Source organism: Bolinopsis microptera, chromosome 2, assembly GCF_026151205.1.
Source record: "Bolinopsis microptera isolate Bmic1 chromosome 2, MBARI_Bmic_1.0, whole genome shotgun sequence".
Lineage (NCBI taxonomy): Eukaryota > Metazoa > Ctenophora > Tentaculata > Lobata > Bolinopsidae > Bolinopsis > Bolinopsis microptera.
Window position 1 is genome coordinate 8234129 of NC_087073.1, and position 21294 is coordinate 8255422.

A 21294-nucleotide genomic window follows, 5' to 3' on the forward strand; every position below is an offset into this window, starting at 1 on the left:
GAGCTCTTTGAAACCCCTGATACAGAAGCAATGATCTTTGTTGATGCTGAGAATGCTTTCAATTTGTTGAACAGAGAAGCAGCACTTAATAACATGTATGTGGTTTGCCCAGAGGCTGCAACATATCTGATGAACATCTACAGATCCCCTGCGGAGTTATTTATATCTGGCGGAGAGGAGATGATCTTAAGTGAATCTGGCACTACTCAAGGAGATCCACCTGCCATGGGTTTCTATGCTTGTGCAACTATGCCCTTAATCTACTCTACACACAACATAGAAGGCACCAAACAGATTTGGTATGCTGATGACTCAGCTGCAGGAGGAAAGTTAGTTGGGCTGCAAAAATGGTGGAAAACTTTGTGTCGCAATGGACCAGGGTTTGGATACCAGCCAAAACCTGCCAAGACATGGATAGTGGTGAAGCCTGATTTTGAACAAGCTGCAAAAGAGATGTTTCCTGATGTCAACATCACAACGGTTGGGAAAGGGTATTTAGGCAGTTTTATTGGGTCAATAGAAGGGCATCACAGCTTTATAGACCAGAAAGTGGAGGAATGGTGTCGTGACGTGAAGCAATTAGCAGGAATTGCATCAAGAGAGCTTAAGTTGCATACTCTGCATTTGTATATGGACTTTCGAAAAGATGGAACTATGTGTGTAGGACTACACCTGAGATAGCAGATAGACTTCAACCACTCGAACTTACCATCAGAGAGGAGTTCATTCCAGCAATCCTTGATAGAGCATTTAGTTGCACTGACACTCTTAGAGAGATCTTTTCTCTACCACCAAGGTATGGAGGGCTGGGTATCCCTATAATAACAGAACTGGCCAACTCAGAGTTCCTGTATTCAGTCAAAGCTACAGTTTTGCTAAAAACGGCTATACTAAGCCAAGAGGTAAACTATCTTGAAGACAAGGATAAAAGCCATGAAATCAAGACATCCATCAGTAAAGATCGCAATGAGTATTACACCAGAAGACAGGAGGCAATTCAGGAGTCTCTGCCACAAACATCTAAACTTATGTTACAGCTAGCAGCAGAGAAGGGTGCAAGTTCCTGGCTAACCACCTTACCACTCAAAAGCTATGGTTATCTCCTGAATAAGCAACAGTTTTCAGATGCTATATAGCTTTAAGATATAACCTGAAGCTGAAAGATTGTCCAAAACTTTGTACTTGTGGTGATTCCTACTCCGCAAACCATGCCCTCACGTGTAAACTTGGGGGTTATGTGACCTTGAGGCATAACTCACTTCGAGATACAATAGCTAATATCATGCGGACAGTCAAATGCAAAGACGTTCAGACAGAGCCCCCTCTTCTTCCAGTCAGCGGCATGCAGTTACCACGAGGTACAGTAACTGGAGATCAAGCCCGACTAGATATATCAGCAAGATCAGTTTGGAATGCGTTGGAAAGAGCATTTTTTGATGTAAGAGTGTTTCACGCTCCTGCTCCAACCAACGCCGCTAAACCAATTCCTATGATGTATTTGGCTCACGAGACTGAGAAGAAAAGAGCATATAATGCAAGGGTCCTAGAAGTGGAAAAAGCTACCTTTACACCTTTAGTTTTCTCCACAACAGGAGGCATGGGAGTCGAAGCGCAACGCTTGATTAAAAAGCTTGCACAAAAGATGGAATCTCCAACGGGTCAGCGTTATTCAGACTCAGTTACATATCTTAGAAAGCGCTTGCGCTTTGAGGTATTAAAGACAACGGTTATTTCGATAAGGGGGGACAGAGGGCCCAAGTTGCGATATAAACCAGACAATATTGAAGATTTAGATTTAAATATTGAGCCCTTTGGCTAGAGAATACTTTCTTGAATATTTTCGATAGTTTTTAATATTGGTAATATTAATGAATTGTAATTGATTGATATGTAATATTTAGGCCCGTGGCCAGTTTTCACCGTTTGAACCATTACATTAACGAGGAAATTCAATCCTCAACTTAACTTTTACTGTTTTTAACTGATATGATGGACACAAACGTTTAACTTCTGTTGTTACATACTTATTCTTAGTGTGGTGACTTGGGGTCCATAAATATAACATTACAAGCTGATAAACCAAAAAGAACAACTGGGGTAGGTAGGGTTGAAAAGTAGTAGTGCAGTAAAAATAGCAGAATTAGATATAAATTTGGAGCCAGTTCTTTAAACTGGCTTACTTATACTACTTAAAGGGTGTTTATACATTTTATTTAGTTTTCTATTGAATTTGTATTGAATTTTTATATAGGTAATTGTTATATTATGTGTATATTGTATTAATTGAATAATTTTTCCTTCTTTAACTGGGGTAGGTAGGTAGCCCTGGTGGGTGCGTTACAACTTTACGGTCTGCTCTCTCCAAGACACAAGATCAGCCTGCTTCTCCATTTAACCGTGAAGCCTAATTTCTAGTTTTTATAAATACAATGAAAGTGCATGTTTACTAATCTTAATCTACTTAACAACTCAATAGTCCAAGTCACCATACCCGTAGCATATTCCTTGGTAATAGAATAACTTTAAAGTTTTTCAAATTGTTGCTGTAATTGATTTAAATAAAGATTTGTTGTTTTCTTGAAAAAATTGTTGTTGAATTTACTGGTATGGCATTGCTTGGGGCTATTAATAATGTTCCTGTTGTTAATTTTGAGCCAAGGTTCCTTGTACAGGGATCTCTGATTCACCATGCTTCCGATGCTACTTAACAGCCAGCCCTCTATGTTGTACAGTCGAGATTTCCATCACTCTCCCTCCTTCACAGAGTGACTATCTGGACTGTCAAGCACTTTTAAGATGTTACCATTTACTCAAACAGCAGACCAAGTAATGTAGCCCTTCTTTGAAACATTTGAGTTCTCTGGTCAGCAAGTATTGGAATCAGTCAAATCGTTCCTCACAAACAATCATCCTGCTTTCAACTTCCCATTTCTTTGTCCTCCAAACAATATCCCTGTTGGGTGTGCCACCCTGGCCTGTTGGGCAGTAAAAGCGCTCCGCTAGAATTCTCACCCTAAATATCTCAGTTTTTGAATAAATCAGTTGGGAAGGATGTTGTCTACGTTTCTCTTTATCATTTGTGAAGATGAGGGATGTTTCCTGGTACTCGCAACTCGTAGAGATTCTTACTTAACTAGTTAACTTAATCTCAGAGTCATAGTTAAGGTAGACAACAACTTTGAGAAAGAGTTCCCCAATTCTGTCCTACCTCTGGATTGGGCACCTCAAAAAGATCTCCTGAGATCGGGTAAAATAAAACTCTTTATCAGCCACTGGGAGATAAACCCTACAAGTGCAAAGAATGTTCATTTGCTTGCTCTATTAAATCAAGTCTTTCCCGACACCAACGTACTCACACAGGACAGAAACTCTAAAATTTCCGGGAATGATCTTATAAAACTACATTATACTTGCTCTGATCAGTCACAATTTATTAGATAGCAGGGTATTCACTGGTAGAGAATATCAGACTTAACTTCTTCTTTTATATCATTTATGATCAATCATTGCATTTATAGTCTATAAATAATCTCCACAAATGTTAAGAGCTATTTTTGAAAGCAATTTTTCCTGATTTCAATAACAAAATTGTGCAATTTGTTCCATGAACTATAATTGAGAAATTATGATTTTGTTGATATTACTGTGAATCATAATAAATGATATATCTAACCATTAATTTAAGGGGGCAGGGGGGGGTCTTTATGAAATTTCTCTCGAAATTGATTTTATAGTTGTTTCTAATAGAGGGGAGTGATATCTATCTGCTACTTTTGGTCCCATGGAAAAATATTGTTCCTAGCCAAAATTATTGCCGGTCAAAGGTCAGCGCTCATGTGTAATTGTATTGCGCGAGCGATTTTCAATCGCGCGCCCTGAAAATCGAGTCTAAAAATCTATCTCCTCCTACATTTTTTGAGCAATCACCTTGAAACTTTCAGGATATGTTCTAATGACCATTTAGAAACTTTTGCTCGTTTTAGAATTTCGAGATAGGCCTTTAAAATTTTTTTATTTTATTTTGAAAATCTTGGACCTGGAAAAATCGTCAAAAAAAGAGGTCCAAGATTTTCAAAATCGAATAAAAAATTTTTAAAGACCTATCTCGAAATTCTAAAACGAGCAAAAGTTTCTAAATGGTCCTTAGAACATATCCTGAAAGTTTCAAGGTAATTGCTCAAAAAATGTAGGAGGAGATAGATTTTTAGACTCGATTTTCAGGGCGCGCGATTGAAAATCGCTCGCGCAATACAATTACACATGAGCGCTGACCTTAGACCGGCAATAATTTCGGCTAGGAACAATATTTTTGCATGGGACCAAAAGTAGCAGATAGATATCACTCCCCTCTATTAGAAACAACTATAAAATCAATTTCGAGAGAAATTTCATAAAGACCCCCCCTGCCCCCTTAATGCATCGATTTTGTCTTGTCTTTAAAGTAAGAATTAGCAAATTTATCGTATTTCCAATAAGCTATATTTATTATTTATAATATATTTCTGACATTTATTTACCACCTTATATATCTGGGTGGGGGGGGGGGGGGGGGGGGGGCAACCATATTAAAGTATATTTAAGTATATCCCCGGGTCAAAACCGGAAAAAATCCTTCATTTTAATATACTTTGATATACCTACAATTAGAAGATTTATATTCTTCGTTAAGATTTACATGATGAACTATATTTTTCACTCAGATTCGCAAGATAAGCCTGTTTTAGGACTAGTACATGAATTTCCATCCAGATTGGTCAAAAATTGGCTGAGCTATGAGCTTTAAAAAATATGCCCATATTTGGGCAAACGCTTTTGCCCAAATTCGTTTTTGCCCAAATTCGATAAAATTTCAATATTTTTTAATGAGACTAACTCTATGTGAAAGATATAACTCAGTGTTTGTTGAATATAGTGGATACTAAGTAAAAAGACCTCCATGAACAAAATTGGGAAAGTTGCACATAATATCTCGGTTCGGAATACTAGCCAAAATGACTTCATTAAAATTGAAATAACTCCATCAGTTTTCAATATTTTTTCAAGAACTTTTTGGAATCGATTAAGAAATGCATTTCAAGCTTATTTTGGGCAACAATTTTTGATGTAGGCCTCCAAGGAGATAGGGATATATTAAAGTATATTGTAGGTATATTGAAGTATATTAAAGTATATCCTCGGGTCAAAATCGGGAAAAATCCTACATTTTAATATACTTTAATATGGTTGCCCCCCCCCCCCCCCCCCCCCCCCCCATATCTGCATGGTACCGATGGAATAAAGATGTCTAGGGGTGGTCTAAATATTATAATTTATTATTCCAAAAATTTATACCCACTGGTAATTGAATACGTAGATATTTGAATTTGGAAAGTTTGTGTATTTTGATGTTATCAATCCGTTATTTATCCAGGAAAGTTTGTAATGTTGACACGAAGTAAAGGATCCTCAACAGCTGCTGATAAAGAAAGGAGTAACATAACTTTAATTCCAATAAAAAAGGAAATAAAAACTGAGCAGGAGGAGGTGACTGGAATATCACATGGTTTCATTTGTCCGCAATGTGAAGCTCGCTTCCTTTATGATGTGTTCTTTGTGGAACATATCAGAGAACATCATTGTGAAACAATCAATGTTATGGCTACTACAAAAGTCTCAATGTTAAATTCTTTACCATCACCAACCAGGTTGGGCAAAGAGACTACTTCTCCTGTTGGGAAAGCTTTTAAATGTGACGATTGTTCTTTTACCTGTACTGAGAACAGTGATCTTGTGAAACATTTAGATATTCACACGGGAGAGAAACCGTACAAGTGCAACGAATGTCCATTTGCTTGTTCTGTTAAATCAAGTCTTATTATACACCAACGTACTCACACGGGAGAGAAACATTTCAAGTGCAAGGAATGTTCATTTTGTTTCTCTGATAAATCAAGTCTTACTAAACACCAACGTACTCACACTGGAGAAAAACCCTACAGGTGTAAGGAATGTTCGTATTCTAGTGCTCAGAAAGGTGATCTCAAGAAGCATATGAGGACTCACACAGGAGAGAAACCCTACAAGTGCAACGAATGTTCATATTCTTGTGCTCAGAAAGGTAATCTCAAGAAACATATGAGGACTCACACGGGAGAGAAACCCTACAAGTGCAACGAATGTTCATATACTTGCTCTCTTAAACCAAATCTTATCAGACACCAACGTACTCACACGGGAGAGAAACCCTACAAGTGCAACGAATGTTTATTTGCTTGTTCTGTTCAATCAAGTTTTATCAGACACCAACGTACTCACACGGGAGAGAAACCGTACAAGTGCAACGAATGTTCATTTGCTTGTTCTAATAAATCAAGTCTTATTACCCACCAACGTACTCACACGGGAGAGAAACCTTTCAAGTGCAACGATTGTTCCTATTACCTATACTTGCTCTGTTAAATCAAGTCTTACTAAACACCAACGTACTCACACGGGAGAAAAACCCTACAGGTGTAAGGAATGTTCATATTCTAGTGCTCAGAAAGGTGATCTCAAGAAACATAATATGAGGACTCACACGGGAGAAAAAACCTACAAGTGTAAGGAATGTTCATATTCTTGTGCTCAGAAAGGTCATCTCACATTACATATGAGGACTCACACGGGAGAGAAATCCTACAAGTGCAAAGAATGTTCATTTGCATGCTCTATTAAATCAAGTCTTTCCCGACACCAACGTTCTCACACAGGACAGAAACTCTAAAATTGCCAGGAATGTTCTTATACAACTGCATTATACTTGTTCTGATCAGTCACAATTTATTAGATAGCAGCGTATTCACTGGTAGAGAATGTCAGTTTACTTCCCCTTTTATAACATTTATGATCAAAGATTGCATTTATAGTCTATAAATTATTATTATTAAATCAAAGTTCTAAACAAGGGATAGTTAAAAAACAACGCCCGAGTCTAATCTTTCCCTAAAACAAAAACAAAAAATTAAAAACTTCATTGCAATTTCCGCCAATATCTCTTGTCATAACTCAAATTACGGAGATAATGCAGGTCAAAGATATTATTCAAATAAAGATTTCTTTTACATAAATCATGCACAATCAGCGAGAAAAGATTGCTTTGGGGTCTTCCTCTTCTCCCTGGTAAGTCCAGTGTATTGATGGCAAAAATGAGGGAAGAAAACGCTGGTCCGTCAATAGGACCCCGCAAAACATGTCCTAACATTCTCCACCGACTACGGGCCACTTTTTCTGACAATGGTTCAGCATTGCAGCGTTTATACAAGTTTTTGTTGGAGATGACTCCTGGGTACTTTATATTCAAAATAGTGCGAAGATGTCTGCGGTGAACAACATCTAGTTTTTCAAGGAATATTTTGGGGACGGCCCAACAGGATGAGTTGTACATAAGAACCGATACGACTAAAGCATTATACAGTATTAGACGTTTGTTTAGGGGCAGTTTATCACTCCAGGCCTTCTTGTAATTGTTAAAGGCAGCATATCCCAGGTTTATGCGACGCTGAATATCAGCTTTGCTACACAAGACGGACCCTAGAGTGATACTTTTCCTCCATGCTTCATTCCCCGACACTAATTTTCCATCACTGTCGACTTCACCCGTACTAGCTAAATAAACATGAGTGAAGTCCGTTTTGTCTTCATTGACAAAGAGGTTCCATTTCTCGAGTATAGCTGTTGCCTGGGGCAAAATAACTCTCAAGTTGTCTTCCTCTTCATCATTGAAGTCAACATCATCAGCATATTCAGTGTCAAGTGGAAGGCCAGCAATAGTAATCGGGGGGATCGGCCTATCTAAACTGATTGTTATAGTCCATCTAAGTTCATTCAAAGCACCAGCCAAGACAAGGGTGAACAGACAGCCGGATAGACAGTCACCTTGGAAAGCTCCAAGAAGACTTAAAAACTCAGCTGAAAGAACTCCATTTACCTTCACCCGTAGCTTTGTGTTGGACAACAACAACCGGACAATCCTCAGCTCATCCTCAGTACAGCCACACAGTTTCAGGAGTTCAAGAATCGTAGTGCGTTTGATCGTGTCAAACGCACTAGACATATCAATGCCCATGCGATGATACTCCCATTTCTTCCTTTGGACAACTGACAGTAGAACTCGCTGAAACCAAACAATATCAGCACAAGAACGAGCGCGTTTATATGCACACTGCCATGGACCAGTGAAGGCGTTCACTTTTTCTTCTATCCTTTTAAGAGTAGCCATAGACAGAATTTTTCTGGCTGCATTGGACAAGGTGAGTGGACGTAAATTCTTCAGAGGACCAATAGGTTTTTTTGGCTTCTGTAAGGGTGTTATAGTAGCCTCTCCAATGGAAATGGGGAAAGTATGTGTCTCGAAACAACTGTTGATGATTCCAGCATAATGTTCATGGACTGTACTATTAGAGTACTTAATTAGCTCGTTGGGTATTCCATCGGGACCATTTGCCCTCCCATTTTTCAAGCTAGAGGTGGCTGCATGTATTTCAAATCCAGTAAAAGGGACATTGAGAGCACGTGGTAGACCCTCAAAAGGCTCGAGAGGTTGCTCATTGCGAGTCAGCTGTTTTTCGAGATAGTCTCTAACAACAGAAGCTTTCATGTCGTCAGATGCAATCAAACAGCCATTTTCATCATGAACACCAATCGAGTTATTAGGTGGTTTACTTTTCTGAAGATGTCTTACTGCTTCAAACATTTTCCTTGAATCGTTTGTGTTAGTAATATCACTATAGGTCTGATCAGCTTGAGCAGACCTCACTTCAACTAATCTTTTCTGGATACTATTAGTGAGGTGGTTGATGGATGACCTCAATGTAGTTCGATCAAGAGATTGATTATTGTTAAGTAGCTGTCGGAGATCGTGACGCTTTTCAACAAGCTCTTTGAGAGTGTCATCACTGCTGTGATGTTTCAAGCGAGCTTTAGGTTTTGTGCCGATGGAAACATTGGCAGCATCACAAATATGAGACATAAGATTTTGAAGGTCGGCATTTGGATCGTTGCTGGTCACAAAATTTGAGAACTTGCCTTCAAGGGCCAAGTGATATTTATGTTGCATATCTTTGTTGCTTACAAGTTCTGATATATTATAAGAAGGAACACGACGTTGTTTAGGTTTGAAACAAAGATGAATGTTGCTGAAATTGATGCGAGCAATGACAAGTCTATGATCTGAAAATGTTTTAGTACCAGCATAAGTTCTTGATTGAGTCAAAAGACACTTAGATCTATTTCGGCATAGTATGTAATCTATTTGAGAGTATACAGGCAGTGTCTTCTTACTGTACCGACCAGCCGACCAATCCTTCCGCCAACCAGTAAATGATGTAACACGTCTGCTAGGTTGTATAAAACTAGTGTTCACAGCAAACAGATTATTTTCTGAGATAAAATCCAGTAATCTAGAACCATTTTCGTTCCTTACTCCCATTCCGTATTTCCCCATATATCTACCAAAACCCTGTTCGATATCAGAAGGGGATAATTTACCCAGTTTACCCAGTCTATAAATAATCTCCACAAATGTTAAGAGCTATTTTTCTGATTTCAATAACAAAATTGTGCAATTTGTTCCATAAAATATGATTGAGAAATTATGATTTTGTTGCTATTACTGTGAATCATAATCATTGATATATAATCTAACCATCTTATCTTACTATATATAAAGCGAGACGATATATATGGATGTGTTTATCCGTGCCATTTTACTGACACCACGGTATCAACTTTAACGCAACTTTCCGCAAAAACCGTAAAAGATATACAACTGAAACTTTTTTGACTGGGTCAAATGCTTTAAGGGCCTTCAAATCAGCATGAAAAAATAAAAAATTGGCCAAGGAATAATAATTTTAGTGCCCAAAATTTTGACTCCCAAGTGGTGTCAAAAACGCGAATTAAATAGATAATAATTATTTTAGTCTCTCGAGTCTTGACACCACTTTAGAGTTCTGGGTTAGACGGGTTCCTGCTAGTTAATTTAACCCATTGATCGTGTGTTGTCTTTAAAGTAACAATTGGCAAATTTATCGTATTTCCAATAAGTTATATTTATTATTTATAATATAATTCTGACATTTATTTACCACATTATATATCTGCATGGTTGATGGTACCGATGGAATAGAGATGTCTAAGGGTGGTCTAAATATTAGAATTTATTATTCCAAATATCTATACCCACTGGTAATTAAATATGTAGATATTTGAATTTGGAAAGTTTGTGTATTTTGATGTTATTAATCAGTAATTTATCCAGGAAAGTTTGTAATGTTAACACGAAGTAAAGGATCCTCAACAGCTGCTGATAAAGAAAGGAGTAACATAACTTTAATTCCAATAAAGAAGGAAATAAAAACAGAGCAGGAGGAGGTGACTGGAATATCACATGGTTTCATTTGTCCGCAATGTGAGGCTCACTTCCTTTATGATGAGTTCTTTGTGGAACATATCAGAGAACATCATGGTGAAACAATGAATGATATGTCTACTACAAATGTCTTGTTAAACTCTTTACCTTTATCAACCAGGTTGGGCAAAGAGAATACTTCTCCTGCTGGGAAAGCTTTTAAATGTGACGATTGTTCTTATACCTGTAGTGAGAACAGTGATCTTGTGAAACATTTAGGTATTCATACGGGAGTGAAAACCTACAAGTGTAAGGAATGTTCATATACTTGCTCTTTTAAATCAACGCTTATCAGACACCAACGTACTCACACGGGAGAGAAACCCTACAACTGCAAGGAATGTTCATATACTTGTTCTGTTAAATCAAATCTTATTATACACCAACGTACTCACACGGGAGAGAAACCCTACAGGTGTAAGGAATGTTCATATACTTGTTCTGTTAAATCAAATCTTATTATACACCAACGTACTCACACGGGAGAGAAACCCTACAAGTGCAACAAATGTTCATATACTTGTTCTGTTAAATCAAATCTTATTAAACACCAACGTACTCACACGGGAGAGAAACCCTACAGGTGTAAGGAATGTTCATATACTTGTTCTGTTAAATCAAATCTTATTATACACCAACGTACTCACACGGGAGAGAAACCCTACAAGTGCAACGAATGTTCATTTGCTTGTTCTGTTAAATCAAGTCTTACTATACACCAACGTACTCACACGGGAGAGAAACCGTACAAGTGTAGGGAATGTTCATATACTTGCTCTGATAAATCAAGTCTTATTATACACCAACGTACTCACACGGGAGAGAAACCCTACAGGTGTAAGGAATGTTCAAATTGTTTTGCTCAAAAAGGTCATCTCACAGTGCATATGAGGACTCACTCGGGAGAGAAACCCTACAAGTGCAACGAATGTTCATATACTTGCTCTGATAAATCGGGGGGGGGGGGGGGGGGGATCATGTTTTTTTGTCCGTTTTTGTCCGTTTGGCAGCTATATTTTCAAAACGGACAAAAAATAAAGCGGACAAAAACGGACAAAAACGGACAAAAACGGACAAAAAATAACAAAAATTGAAATAACGTTTAGATGCTTCCTCCTCCTCCTCCTCCTCATCCTCCTCCTCCTCCTCCTCCTTCTCCTCCTCCTCCCCCTCCTTCTCCTCCTCCTCCTCTTCCACCTTCTCCTCCTCCTCCTCCTCAGCCATCCTCCTCAGTCCTCCTCAGTCCTCCTCAGTCCTCCTCAGTCCTCCTCCTCTGCAGTCCTCATCATCCTCCTCAGTCCTCCTCCTCCTGGGTCCTCCTCCTCCTCTTCATCCTCCTCCTCTTCCTCCTCAGTCCTCAGTCCTTCTCCTCAGTCCTCCTCCTCTTCCTGGGTCCTCCTGATCCTCCTCAGTCTTCTTCCTCCTTCTACTCCTCAGTCCTCCTCCTGCTCAATCCTCCTCTTCCTTCTAAGTCCTCCCCTCCTCAGTCCTCCTAAGTCCTCCCCTTCTCAGTCCTCCTCCTCATCAGTCCTCTTCACCAGTCCTCCTCCTCAGTCCTCCTTATCCTCATCCTTTATCTCCTTTCTCCTCCTCATCCTCCTCATACACCTCCTTCTCCTCCTCCTCCTCCTCGTCCTTAGTCCTCTTTATCAGTCCTCATCAGTCCTCATCGGTCCTCCTCCTCCCCAGTCCTCCTCATGGGGCCTTTTCCTGGGTCCTCCTCCTCTTGGGTCCTCCTCCTCTTGAGTCCTTCTTCTCCTCCTCCTATTCATTCCTCCTCCTCAGTTCTCCTTCTCAGTCTCACTCCTCCTCAGCCCCCCTCCTCTCCCTCCTCAGTCCCCCTCCTCAGTCCCCCCTCCTCCTTTTCCTCTCTTTCATCTCTCAATAATTTGTTCAATTTATAATCATTGTTGGTGTTATTGTTAACATAATTTATTGTTATATACTAAAATGTTTTTAAGCGCATTTGAGTCTGACTCAAAATGTGCTCAAGAATCTTTGTGTTTAACAAAGTTTTACTCTCCAGTAATAAAACTTTTCATCCCTTTTTATGTTATTAAAAAATGTGTAGACTATTCTTTGTGCCTAATTGAAGATTAAAAGTTTGAGAAAGGACCATGGTCATTAACCGGGCTACCCATTTCTGCAGATAGCCTGTTACAAATTGTGGAGAAAATTTAAATCAAAAGTTACAATTTTTGTCCGTTTTTGTCCGTTTTTGTCCGTTTTTGTCCGTTTGGCAGCTATATTTTCAAAACGGACAAAAATTAACGGACAAAAACGGACAAAAACGGACAAAAAATAACATGAGCCCCCCCCCCCCCCCCCCCCCTAAATCAAATCTTATCAGACACCAACGTACTCACACGGAACAGAAACTCTAAAATTGCCAGCAATGTTTTTATACAAGTACATTATACTTGCTCTGATCAGTCACAATTTATTAGATAGCAGGGTATTCACTGGTAGAGAATATCAGTTTACTTCCTCTTTTATAACATTTATGATCAATCATTGCATTTATAGTCTATAAATAATCTCCTCAAATGTTAAGAGCTATTTTTGAAAGCAATTTTTCTGATTTCAATAACAAGATTGTGCAATTCGTTCTATAAAATAAGATTGAGAAATTATGATTTTGTTGCTATTACTGTGAATCATAACCATTGATATATCTAACCATTAATTCAACCCATTGATCTTGTCTTGTCTTCAAAGTAAGAATTAGCAAATTTATCGTATTTCCAATAAGCTATATTTATTATTTATAATATAATTCTGACATTTATTTACCACCTTATATATCTGCCTGGTGAAAAGTTTAGTGAAAACTGAAATATCAAGGGGACAGCAGAAAAGCTCCTATTTAAAAATCTCCCAAAATGTCTTTTACTATTTTGATGAAAATTAGGGGGGATAGGGATGTGTGAAATGGATGTGGAGCCTTTATAAAATAATACATGAGTTTTTACACCGCAAGATCCCTTTTTGAGTGTAGACTTTAAGGTACACATTCCTAACAATTAACTTCTCACTAGAATGGGCCGAATAGTAAAGCCAGGGAAGGTTGTTCTGGTTCTCAACGGGAGAAATGCTGGACGAAAAGCAGTGATTATCAAGAGTCAAGAGGAGGGTACCGGTGAGCGACCCTACGGTCATGCTCTTGTGATCGGTATTTCTAGATACCCTAAGAAAGTAACAAAAAGTATGGGCAAGACGAAACAGAACAAGAGGAGCAAGATCAAACCGTTTGTTAAAGTCTACAACTGCAACCACCTCCAACCTACAAGATACCAGCTGGATCTCCCTCTCGACAAGGAGGTTTTAAATAAGAACTCTATCAAGGATCCCGCTCTTAAGAGGAAAGCTTTATCTCAAGTGAAGAGTATTCTTGAAGAGAAGTATAAAACCGCCAAAAGCAGATGGTTCTTCCAGAAATTGAGAATATAATTTCTTTCGTTTTTATTCATCTTAGATCGTGTGTTTCATTTATTGATCATTACCGTGGGTAAGGCAAATTTTTTAACTTTTTTTTGTGAATCATTTTTGTCGCAACCAGTTCTGATTGAATACCCCAAATCATAACACGTGCAAATGCCTAATTAATGCTGTTATCCAACTGACCCAGTTAAGTTGTCTCAACATTTTCAATCAGGACACCAACTTTGTGTAACACGCGATAAGATCAAAACTACATTTGCGCACGCACATTTATCTTCTCTTAGCTGCGCTTATTCTTGCTAAGCTATATATTATATAGCTAGCTCTGGGCCGGCCTTGTATCACGTGGTGACCCCCACGGTCGCTTCACTATAGTGTGTAGCGTCTTCGACGCTACAGGGGGAGCCGCGCACTTCGTGCGCGGCGGGTCATACAACGTATGACAAGGCCGGCCTCATATCAGATCAGATCAGAACGAACGAAGGGCGATTTCTGCGATTTTAATCAGATTGGGTTACTTTGGATTTACCCTCTAGCATGTTCGAGATAGCTCTGAGTTTATCAACCCTAATACGGCGATCGGAGTTCTGACTCCCCCCTAGCTGGATACCGCTGAGCGGCGATAGGATCTGTCAATTCCGGCCGAGAGAAGATAGGATTTGCTCTCGGACCCGATAGGAAATGCAAATCCTATGGGATCCGAGAGCAAGTCCTAGCGAAGATAGGATTCAACAATTCCGATTGGCGATAGGAGTTGCTCTCGGACCCGATAGGATACTCAAATCCTATCGGATCCAAGAGAAAATCCGAGAGCCGATAGGATTTAAAATATTTAGAACGATATTATTGGAAGATGACGAATAGCAAACTTCGGGTCAACTGCATGCTTTTTGAAAGTTAACTTCGTGATCAGATAAGCTTTATTTCGATTAGAGCCAAGGTTACTTGCAGGCTAACCTGGAGGTTATTTAAGGTTAATTTAAATAGATTAACGATAACTTGTAGTTTTCTTTAAGAGTTATAACTCGGGGGTCGAGGCTACTTTCTAGGACTCTTCGAGTTAACTTTATGCTTCCTTGTAGTGTTCCTATACTAGCTCTATCTGAAATTAAATGAAATTGAATACTAAAAAGTAACGAGAGTAAGTCGAGTCGATTATTCCTGGGTACTGCCGGATCATCTCCGGTATTGCATATACAATACAAAGCCTGTCCATTTAACAAAAATATTTTTATTTCGAATTATAGATAAAACGTCAGTGAACTTATTTTGTATTGATGGTCACGGTATGAATAAAGGTTCTCAGTATAAGATCACTCAATCTAAATACCCATTGGAATCTGTCCGAGCATTACCGAACCACTATTAATCGCGTTTTAAAAGTTGTACAACCAGAAATACTTCTAGCACACCTGAAGACGATTTACCCATGTATTTCGAAAGGTCCTGCTAAACAAACTTTTCGTATCAATTATATGTTTTAAATAATCCCCCTCCGGACTTCTAGTTAAGTATGTACAGTACTCTACACTACAGAGTTCCTAGTGTTTCGAGCAGAAGATCCTGAGAAACCCACTACTGTAATTATCTGTGATCTCGACCGCCAATTCTAAATGTTGGCACGTACATTTTACATTGATTGATAGTGATACGAAATTTTGTGGCCTGAAATATTTGAAAATCTTAACGATTATCATGTTTGTATTCAAATTATTTGTTGCATAGTACAGTGTTGAAAGTATTTTAATACTTTTAAAAAACTCTTTCGTGTACACACCCCTCTCCGTGAAATGACGATTTTAAGCTAAATTTCCATGTGTAATGTAACTTCATTCATTTGTACAACTATAATCAAGCTAAGACATGTAAAATACTAGCAAAAATGTCCCCTCAGAACTTCTGCACGATCGGTAATATTTAAAATTACCAGTCAGACCGGTAGAAACTTGGTCGGTACCTCGGACCTCCCTCATTTTACAGTTAATCAACTGAGCAGTACTTTCGCACGCATAAATTGTAAGCGTGGTGTGATGCTGTTCGCGTTGCTTAGTAACATTCCTGAAAATCTCCATTATTGTAAATGTACTATTTGAGCTCTTCATTGAGAAATGAGATACAACTTATGTTTTTAGTCCGGGTTTGGTACGACTATTTCCCGGTTAGATCTATGATAATATATCCAAAGGAGTAATACACTTGTAGTTTAATCTCCAATCTTGGCCTGAAGGTTGGAGAAAATAGTGATCTGCTTGTCAGTCAGCAGTAAGCAGGTACCTTCCGTGTTCTTTTTGCTTCTTGTGCAATTGTCCTTAATACATTTATTGAGTCGTTTCTAATCAACACCGGCATTATTCACAACGCATACTGCAAGTCACTCGCAAGCAATTTACTGATTTCAGATAATGGACATATTAATACTTATATTATTATATTTATGTTTATTGTAGCTCAAATTTTGGGTATAACTATTGTAATCCAGTAAAATAACTCATTCTAAAACGATGTGATATCTAGAATAAGTAATATTATAAATTTCTTTGGAATAACGGGAATACCATCTTATAAAATAGCGAAACTTAAAAGATAAACTTCATTTCGATTATAAATCACAATCTCTACAACATGAAAAAGTTCCCTCCATCCCAATTGTTAAAAGCAGTCCAGAACCCATCCTACGTTTAAATCTTTGAATCTAGCTTCTTGGAAAACCTGAAACTTCTCCAAACTTCCATAGCAATGTCTGAGAGTGAAAGTGTGCCGGAATATTTAGGTGTGAACTCGGCTGTTTCTCTGATGATTGAACCAACCCTCTGGTAGATGCCTAGATTTTCTATGTGATTCCCTGAAATATTTGTATTGTAGGCACAGATTTGCTAAAACTATTGGGAGCTAGTAAATAGCAGCTACATCTCTTATAATATAATTTTAACTATCGAATCCCAATTTATTCAAAAGTCTAGCTATCTTCTAATCTCTCTAGACAGCAGTCACTTGTCTAATGTCTACCAAACCTTTATAATCGTTTACAATAACAGAGTTGTGAAGTCGGAGTGTTTTATTCCTATTGGATGAGCCTTGCACCTCGGTTTGTTGATATATACCTGGGTTAAGATAATTAAACTTCTATTAAATCTATCAGAGTTGTTCAATGTACACACCTTGCCAACTTATTCAACAATGAGTGGTGTCGTGTACTCGGAATGCTTGACTCCAACGTTAAAGCCAGGTGCTCTTGGTTTATGTATGGTGACCTGAAAAGAAGAAAGTGTTCTGATCATCACCGAGTGTTCGAGTGATACAGTTTCAATGATCAACTTTTGCAAGTAAGATATTAAAGATTCGACACGCTTCTAATATATGATCGTGAAATAATGAAGCATGACCTAATTCTTTAGTAAGAATCATTAGACTTAATTCTTCAGTAAGAAACATTATTTTGCATTACGTATTTTTATACGAAAGAAATAATTTAACAGAAATGTACCTTTTCAGGGCTGTAAGCTCCAGGACCGGGTTTCAAGGTTGGGTCACCAGGAATGTATGTCCTCGTGGCTAAGGAAGGAATTGGGGCCTTGACTCGGTTCACATTGTCATCGTGTGTAGCGTAGTTGTTTGGTCCAGGGGTTCCGGCAAGATCCTCATCATATCCTCCCTTTTTGGGCTTGCTGTTGAATCCGAATGCTCGGCTTGCTCTCATGTTGCTGGTTGTCAACTACAAAAATATGTAAGTTAAAATATGTAGGTATTGATTTCACGACTAAGGTAGATTTATTCAATTGAATTTGGTTTTAAAGCAAAATCTAATACCAGATTTTGCCTCAATTATGATAATGAAAAATGTACATAACATTTTTTTTCCGACTTTTACCAATCGAATTTTAGTTTTACCGATATCTCGATCATTTGACGTAAAAATCGAATGAAACTGTTTGCTCATTTTAAGTTACAGATGTTTATTTAGACATATAATTTAAATCTTATCAGTAAGATATTAGAAAGTTTTCAGGACTTAGCCATTCCGTGACTTGCTCTGGGGCTCCGCCAAGTTGGAACACCTTGTATAATGTTTTTACGCCATAAGAGTGCCGAACTAATGTAAGACTTGCCTTGCTTCCCATGGTGACGGGCAGAGAGTACTGACTGGGTGCTGGAACTTGGTCCCTCTTCCTGTATCTTGTTCGCATTCCCATTGAGAAGGCAGACGATCTTCGCTCACCTGGAACGTTGCACTTCTCTACCTGATAATTTATTTCATTAATTTTCAGTAATTTGAATCGTGTTACTAACTAGCAGTATTTAATGTTATTGTTAGTTGATGGCGTGAACTTGACTTAAAAACCTCCGTGGCAAACGCCCAAGTTTTAGTAGATCCAGCTCATTCGGTTAATAGGTCGGACTAGTTTCATAACTACCTGATAAGAGCCAGGTCCAGGGGTGTTGAAGGGGATGGGGTCTCTCTGTCGACTGGCCAGACTGAACTGAGGGTTCCTCACCGGTCCTTTAGTTGTCATCACGTCGGCAACACCGTACTTGGGACCGGGAGAATCGTCGATCTTAGAGATGTCTTTATCTATTTTCTTGCCGAAACTGTGTGAAGGAGCTGCCTTCCTTGTGGGAGCCATGTTAGGGGCATATTTACCGGATCCTGGACCTCGGTCTTCAGCTGCTATTCTTGGTCGTGTGGCGCCGCCTCCGTCTGCCATTTTCTCTGATGATGTGTGGTAGATGAATTTTAAGAAACATAAAGGTAAAGCAAAGTTTAAAGCAATTTGGGCAGATGGTGGGTATCTGATTTTTTAGTAATAATACCAATTACTACACAACGAAGATGCATCAGCAGCATGCAACAGCTCAAGAGCAGCAGTGTTGATATCGTGTTTGACTTGAAAAGCATGAAGCAAAATGAATACTCCACGACAAAGATTGAGAGTGATTAGTTTAAACTTTTGCAACTCTCCTTAGCATGTACTATTTTAAAAGTAATTTAAACTATGCAAGCATGACTGTGATTCCAGGTTGCTAGGTACTCATTTGCTGATTTAATGTCCAGCGAAACGTGTTCACGGTTTTAAGCAGTGGACTGCACCTCTCTAGCAAAAACGTAGAGTTGTTCGTTTGCTAGAGAAAATTCTGTCACAACGGGCAACTGGCAAGAATTTGCAGTTAAAATGAGTCGAAGTTTTTACCCTCATCGTTTATAAGCAAATCGTAGCAATCGAGCAATTCAAGTAAAAGTGCACGTGACAGTAATTGGAAAGCATTGTTAAGAGTCACGTGACATCTTTTAAAGCTTGTTGAAAAGCTAGTCTTATTCGCTTTGCCGCACTTCGAATTGAGCTAGCATGCGATTGTCATGGAAATTATTGCCAGACAATGCTCTAGCAATCGAGAAATCGCGAGTAGATAAATCATGTGTATATTATGTAACGGTAGCACTCGGCCAATCAGAAAGAAAGTGTCACAGTTGTACAACATGTAACTTTTGCTTAATCAATTGTAATCGAAAATTGAGCGAAACTCTTTTGTCATCGTCAAGGATAAAGAAATATTGAAACAAACGTAAATTGCAGGATGCATTGAATTTGATGTGTAAAAATAAAACTCATATCCAATTCTCGACTGAAGTTTAGAAAGAAACAGACGAAGCTAAACAAAATTTAAAACTAAAGGTACTAAAAAGACATGATCCATAATTTAACTTTATTTTTAATAAAAATAGTTCAATAATATGTTTCAACACGTAGTGATAAAACGCAATAAAATAACAAAGTGGTAAATGTTAATCCCATATATTTTCTATATTTCCGTTAATCAATGACAATACAGATAGTTTTTTATTATAGTTATTATAGATAGTTTTTCATTGTTTATCAGCAGAGATAAGAAGTCATACTTTTAGGGACTATAGCAACACGACTAATTTGAAAACGTCTTCCTGATTAATATCTCATCAGTTTGTTAATCAGCGGTGTTCATTTCTTTAAACGATTCAAATAGATCATTTCAACAGAAAATATACCGTTTCACTAGTTCATTTTACCCATTTTCTTACTTCTTCTGTTGTCCATCAAAAATACGAGATTGAGTTTCGTAAAGTCAGCTCTTCATCACTCACAAATAAGTCTTTGTCGTCCCTCTTCCCCAGAATTTACTCGAACTTTAGTTTGAGTAAAAAATCTCACGAGGGGGGCTGATATTGTCATAATCCTAGATTTAAGGAACTCCCTAAAGCTGCTGAGAGTCAGCGTATAGATGTAGAAGTTGGACATCAAATTCAAGGACATAGTTGCATACCCAATCCTAAAGAAGGAAACATTCCAGAACTGGGACATCTCCGAGGTGTCCGGTGAGGTGTCCGGTGAGGTGTCCAGTGAGGTATCCTTCACAAAGTAGCTCCCAACATTGTAGATAGCCCCCGGTAGATTAGCGACAGTGAAGACAGCTACAGTGAGCACCACTGTCATCACCCCCCTCCACTGGAGTCTCCTGGTCCTCTAGCAGCAATCTTCTTAGCTGTGATGATAATCATGACATTGCTCACCATGATAACTACCAAACCAATGAGGCCTAATAATCCGTTTAAGGTGAAGCAGATCTTTAAGAACCAACTGTCTTGCGATGAAGAACTGCTGAACACACAGGTGTAGGTCAGGTAGCTGAAGTAGATACCATCTATCTTTGTCAGGGCAGGCAGCGCTGCTAATACGAAGCAGCTAATGAAGAAGGCGAGCGATGAAATATGAGCGATCTTTGTGGAGAGATTGCCAGCTCTAAATGGATACTTCAGGATCAGTATTTTTGTCAGAGACAGCGCAACGATTAGGAAGAGGAAAGTTCCTATAACACTGTAGGTAACACAATACTCTACACGACAGAAGAGTTCACCGAACACCCATATGTTCAGAGCTAGTGAGACTGCTTCAGGCAAGACAGTGAAAATCACCAGGATGATATCAGTGAGAGCAATGTACTGAATAAATGCAACCATGACTTTATGAAGATTAATTGCATTGTATCTCAAGGATCCTATCAATATTAGAGCATCGCCTATAAGAGATGAGGTGGCTATGGTAGAGGTGTATGCAGTAAGAAGCTGCCTTTCTGTGGGGTCGTGGATACCATACAGGGTATAGTTATCATACTTCATTCTAGCTCTAGAATCGTAGAAGAAGCACCAGTGGGGTTACAAAGTGTAAAAGCAAAAGAATAAATCAACCTCAGTAAATTGCCTTGGGCAGGACTATATTCGGAATAAGATAGCAAATACGCATGATGAGTAGAAATACAGAATACAGAAAAGTCTGGTGAAAATTTACTTTTTGAATAACTTTGTATTAATTTATCTAAACTTTATTCCGTAGAAAGTCAACGGTAGTTCTGAGGTTAAATGGCGGCTTCTGAGTCCACAGAAAAATGCTATAACGAGA

The 21294-nt window shown here is 38.5% G+C and overlaps 3 protein-coding genes across 3 annotated transcripts; 1 reads left to right on the top strand and 2 right to left on the bottom strand.

Moving 5' to 3' along the window:
- Positions 1 to 10272: 10272 nt before the first annotated feature.
- LOC134826752 (zinc finger protein OZF-like) lies at positions 10273 to 13876 on the top strand. The gene is made up of 3 exons (XM_063839246.1): positions 10273 to 11356; positions 12820 to 12835; positions 13465 to 13876. Exons 1-3 carry the CDS (start codon positions 10288 to 10290, stop codon positions 13874 to 13876), a joined length of 1497 nt encoding a protein of 498 aa, XP_063695316.1. The 5' UTR covers positions 10273 to 10287.
- A 2482-nt stretch (positions 13877 to 16358) lies between these two features.
- On the bottom strand, positions 16359 to 18611 carry LOC134811219 (ciliary microtubule associated protein 1A-like). Its single transcript, XM_063817983.1, has 5 exons — positions 18280 to 18611; positions 17974 to 18105; positions 17352 to 17579; positions 17026 to 17118; positions 16359 to 16709 (listed from the first exon to the last, which is right to left on the bottom strand). Exons 1-4 carry the CDS (start codon positions 18568 to 18570, stop codon positions 17035 to 17037), a joined length of 735 nt encoding a protein of 244 aa, XP_063674053.1. The 5' UTR covers positions 18571 to 18611; the 3' UTR covers positions 16359 to 16709; positions 17026 to 17034.
- A 1719-nt stretch (positions 18612 to 20330) lies between these two features.
- LOC134826753 (galanin receptor 2a-like) lies at positions 20331 to 20855 on the bottom strand. Its single transcript, XM_063839247.1, has one exon. The coding sequence runs from the start codon at positions 20853 to 20855 to the stop codon at positions 20331 to 20333; it is 525 nt and encodes a 174-aa protein (XP_063695317.1).
- Positions 20856 to 21294: the final 439 nt, after the last annotated feature.